Raw genomic sequence first — 5,013 nt, forward strand, 5'->3', positions numbered from 1 at the left:
GATGACGGAAACGTCAGGAAAATGTGTGTTTGTTGTGATTGAATATATCAGAAAAAGAAAGAAGGAGGGGTGCTGATTTGAGTGCTCAGTCCACTATTCATTTCTCCGGCTCGAAAGATGCTGCCGCTGCTCCTTCTGCTGCTATCATCGGTGAGTTACACTAGATATGCTGCTACTAGAAGCAAGAAGAAGATAAAAGATAAAAGATATAACACCTTCTGACATTAGCCTGCAGCTTTGTTCTTTCTTTTCGGTTCTTTTGTTAGGGTTAGGGTTAGGGTTAGGGTCTCTTTGGTGTCCTTGTTACTCTCCAGTGCAGAACGTGAGTGTTTATACATGTGTGACAGCAGGGTGACGGCCAAGCTCAGCGTGTGTTGGGCCAGCAGAAGAATGGCTCGTGTGTGTGTCCGGTGGATTCCAACCTGTGGTCGTTCCCTGCTGTGAAGTACGAGTCCGTGCTGCAGCAGGTTGTGTCCTGTGACGGATCCTTGAACAACCTCCAGGAGCAGGTGAGAATTAAGGTCGACCAGCATCATCTCACAGTGATGAGTGTATTCCAGACTGGGTCCCGTCCAATTCCACCTGTGATTTGAAACAGCTGTACTGAGTAAGCCCTGAGAAGCATTGATTCTAATGTGACATTTTAATTGGATTGATTGGAACAGTCAACAACGGCTTATTATGACTACAATCACCATTTGAGATAGATGTAGTAGATACAGTTTTTCCAAAAATGTTTGAATATATGGACTTGAATCCTGAAAATACATCCAGTGATCTTATTGTGTAGCCTTTGCAAGAAACAGAGCAGGCAGAGTTTGTCTGTGTGTCCTTCCAGGTGGAGTTGTCCAGCCAGCGTCTCCCTCAGTTCCAGGCTCTGCTTAACAATATGACGGCCAGGCTCAAGCCTTACCAGTACCTGAACCACAAGGGTCTTTACGCGGACTTGCCTCTGCGCCTGCTGAGCCAGGAGCTTGGCCAGCTGGAGAAAGACATTGATGCCATCCACGGCCGGCTAAACAACCCCCAAACACTTAAAATCTCCAAAGAGGTAGCGCAGAACATGCAGTGAAGACACTCAAATGATACCCAACGTTGCATCAACAAGCAGCAATGTAACGAAGAGCATAGTATAAAAGGGAATGCTAGCTTGTAGTGTCATGTCATTGGTATAAAGCAGACATAGAAGAGTTAACTGAAATGTCGTCATGTATCAAGAGAATGCATGTGGTAAAGAACATAACTGAGTTATCTGAAATGTTTAAACTTCAGGGTTTACCTTGTGCATATGGTAACTGGAAGTGTCTGTAAATGTGTGTTTCAGGTGGGTAAATTGCGTAAAGATGTTAACAGGATGAAAATGTCAGACACATACAACATGAAGGTCGTCAAAGAGAGACTGCGCTACCTGAAGAACAGCGCTGAGTCCTGCAAGTCAATCCCCAAAGACTTCACTGGTAAGTATGCTCTGTGTGTGTGTGTGTGTGTGTGTGTGTGTGTGTGTGTGTGTGTGTGTGGTCTTACTTAATGGATCCCTCAGTGTTTTGTGGGGCCATATAGCTGGACCCCACTGAGAGGAAACCTTTTTTTTCTGAAAAGCATTTACTCATTTAGCAGTTAAACAACTGAATAATCAAAATATTGTTGAACCATTAAATGGCTATATAAAACCTTGGTTCACTAACTCAGTGGTAGCATTTTACAGACAACCCAAAGAAGAATTGGAAACTGGAAAAAAATATTGCCTATTTACATATTCTATGTGGTTGTATTGGGGAAATTCTGCTGAGGGAGTAACTTCATTACCTGAAAATAGGCATAAATAAGTAAATAAATACATTTCCCATCAACATGGTTCAACTGCAGCACTGACTGACTGTCCATCCACTCATATACAGATTTTACAGCGTATATCAAGTGTGTAATAAACCCAAAGGTGCACTAGAGGATATGTGTCAGTGTCACCAAAGCAACATTCTCATTCTGCAGTCAACATAACATTTATAAATACACAATGTTCAAAAACACATTCAAAATAATGTTGATCTTCTTAAGAAATAGAGCTACGTGATGCATAAATCCGTTACTTAGAATAACTCAACATTGCTACTCATTTCACACAGGAAATGAGCCCCAGTATCTTGTGTGAAAGTCTTGTGTTTGATGATGGTTTGGTTTAACTGAGTATGTTACTACTATAAGCTAGTGAGGTAGGTTGATTGTTGTGTTGACTTTTTGTCTCACACGAGAAATGAACCCCGTTCTCCTGTGAGAGTCCAGTCCTTGATCAAACTTAAATATCTAAGTATGTGACCTAAGTTAATAAATTACTTAGCGTACATGATGTAAACTATGTTGCTCTATGTCTCCTGTGTGTCATTAATCACACATCACTGTCTGATACAGGGAAAGGACATAAACATAATTTCCACTGGGGATGTGGGGGGAAATGCGCCTGTCCCTTGTCAAAATTCTATTTTTGTCCCCTCAGTTAAATTCTTTCAGATTGATTTGAAGTAAATTTGAGTTTGCCCTAACTTGTTTGGGCTTCATGCAGGCTGAAAACTTGTAGGCAAGTTTTGGAGGCAATACTCAATGAAACAAGAATTGAAACACGAATGTTTCTTTAAAAAATAAATCTAGATTTTTACCAATGGTTAACGCTCTACTAAAAAGATATTAAAACTGAACATCAATCAAACATAAAGCAGTAAAGCACAATGGTCTTCGTGGTAAAGATTTAAATACTAAATCATAATTAGTTGGGTTAGTGTATTTAGTTCATCATAAAGAAAGCGGGTTAGGGTTAGGGTTAGAGGGTTAGGGTTAGCAGGTTAGGGTTAGGGTTAGGGTTAGAGGGTTAGAGGGTTAGGGTTAGAGGGTTAGGGTTAGAGGGTTAGGGTTAGTACTCTCAACTGTACTGTGTAGCACCTGACCGTCAGACCCCTCTCTTCTCTGTCTGTTTCCAGGCAAGTGCATGTACCACTTCAAGGGCCTGATCAGCAGCATTAGTGATCCGGTCACGACTACGACCTGTCCCCAAGGTAAAAGCTACATTTCTGGTTCGTGGGGCAAACAGGCCCAGATAGACAGTGAGGGGGAGAAGAACACCTACTGGGTTCAGCCTCTACTTAGCAGCAACATCTGGGGCAACTCCCTGCACACATACCAAACCTACGAAGACTTTATGGCCTCTACTAATCAAAAGGACATCACCATCGTTCCATCCTACAGTCACGCTGACGCTATTGAGGGTCCCAGTGCTGTTCTGTATGGTGAGGCGCTGTACTATCACTGCTACCGCTCTGCAGACATCTGCCGCTACGACATCAACAGCAACACTGTCAAGCGAGTGACACTCCCAGGCACCGGTGTGGGTTTCAACAACAAGTTCCCCTATTGTTACTTTGACTGCAGTGCCAACAGTGATGTGGATGTGGAGGCAGATGAGACGGGGCTATGGGCCATCTATGCCACCGTCAGTAACCATGGTAATATGGTTGTGAGCCGGCTAGTTTGGGACAGCGAGGCTGAGACACTCAATGTCTCACAGACGTGGGAGACGAGGCAGTTCAAGAAGGCGGTGAGCAACGCTTTCATGGTGTGCGGGGTGCTGTATGCCACTCGTTATGTGGACGAATACCGAGAGGAGGTGTTCTATGCCTTTGACACAGCAACAAGCAAAGAGGACAACTCACTGTCAGTGCCTCTGCAGAAGATAGCTAAAGGAGTGGCCAGCCTGAGCTATAACCCCGTCGACAAGCAGATCTACATGTACAACGATGGATACCTACTGGCCTACCAGGCCCACTTCTGATCTGAAGCTGTTGCTAATGGCTATTTAACCCCTTGTTGCCTGTTGTCGCGAATTCGCCTCAAACCTCTTCCAGTCTTGATGCAGCTGAGGTGGCCTCTGTATCCCACTGATGCCGGTTGATGCATATTCTATGTATGCATTATATATACATAGATGCATACATACATAAATAAATATATATATATTCTAAGCGTATATACATATATATTATATTATACTATTATTATATTGTACTAGTCTATGCTGTGCTATATTCAAATTAACAATCTCCACTTTAGCATCTGCTTGAATGCAAAAACACAAATAATTAATTTTTTTATATGATTGTAAATAAATTCAGGCAGTAAGGGGTTAATGCAATATCCATGTTGGTCATATCACAAAGATGGAGAAGATTCACTTTAAACATTAGCAATCAGGTACTTGATGTTGTTCTGGTTTGTCATGTCACAAACTGTATGCTGTAACAGATGTGTAATGTACGATCTATGTATCTATCGTGTTGATTAGAAATAAATTAGCATTTGAAGTTAAAGCAGTCAGAGGAAAATGTGTGCAAGAAACCGACAGTAGGAAATTACAAGCCAACCTGTCTATTGTAAAGCTCCGCAGTAGTTAAACACCAACTTTCTGGGTCAACTTTGACTGACCCTTGTGTACACTCATGGTTTTACTGTGCTGTGAGGGATTATTAGCAGCATTTTGAGTGTGCTCTCTCTCAGTTTCACCTCCAAATAAAGTGGTTTAGATAATCTGGCTAAAATGTAGGCATGGTTGTTGCTTAAAACCTTTCTGATTGTCTATCCACTCCTGTTTCTTGCTTTGTTGGGACTATTTTTAGCGACGGAACTGCGCTCTGAGATCTCAGTGAGCGCTCTGGTATGTACACGGTCATCATAAAGGATAGAACTGGTTCAATTGTATTTTCCACTTCTGACTGAGCCATGCTGGTAGTTTCCACTGGTTTTCTGTGTTTTTGTTCATTCAGCAAGGAAAAACACATCCTATCGGTCGGTTTCATCCCTGTACTGGACGTCAGCGGTGGAGTCAGAGGTGGTGTCATTCAAAAGGCCGGCGGTTCAATTACCGGCCCAAGTGTCCTAGGGCAAGACACTGAACCCAGCATGGCTGCTGTGTCAAAGAAAAGTCTCCTCCAACCTAGATTCTTCCTGAATGAATGATGTGTGAATGGGTGA

At 42.6% G+C, this 5,013-nt stretch overlaps 1 protein-coding gene across 1 annotated transcript; it reads left to right on the plus strand.

The window, feature by feature from the left end:
• Positions 1-4,740, plus strand: LOC139201590 (olfactomedin-like). The gene is made up of 5 exons (XM_070830950.1): positions 1-150; positions 351-509; positions 839-1,051; positions 1,325-1,480; positions 2,993-4,740. Exons 1-5 carry the CDS (start codon positions 118-120, stop codon positions 3,815-3,817), a joined length of 1,386 nt encoding a protein of 461 aa, XP_070687051.1. The 5' UTR covers positions 1-117; the 3' UTR covers positions 3,818-4,740.
• The last annotated feature ends 273 nt before the right edge of the window (positions 4,741-5,013 follow it).

The sequence above is a fragment of the Pempheris klunzingeri genome, chromosome 5 (assembly GCF_042242105.1).
Source record: "Pempheris klunzingeri isolate RE-2024b chromosome 5, fPemKlu1.hap1, whole genome shotgun sequence".
In the NCBI taxonomy this organism is placed as follows: Eukaryota; Metazoa; Chordata; class Actinopteri; order Acropomatiformes; family Pempheridae; genus Pempheris; species Pempheris klunzingeri.

Coding starts and splice junctions, on each gene's coding strand:
- LOC139201590 (XM_070830950.1), top strand. CDS start 118: ATGCTGCCGCTGCTCCTTCTGCTGCTATCATCG. Junction 1,052..1,324: donor CACTTAAAATCTCCAAAGAG/GTAGCGCAGAAC, acceptor TGTGTGTTTCAG/GTGGGTAAATTGCGTAAAGA. Junction 1,481..2,992: donor AGTATGCTCTGTGTGTGTGT/GTGTGTGTGTGT, acceptor TACCACTTCAAG/GGCCTGATCAGCAGCATTAG.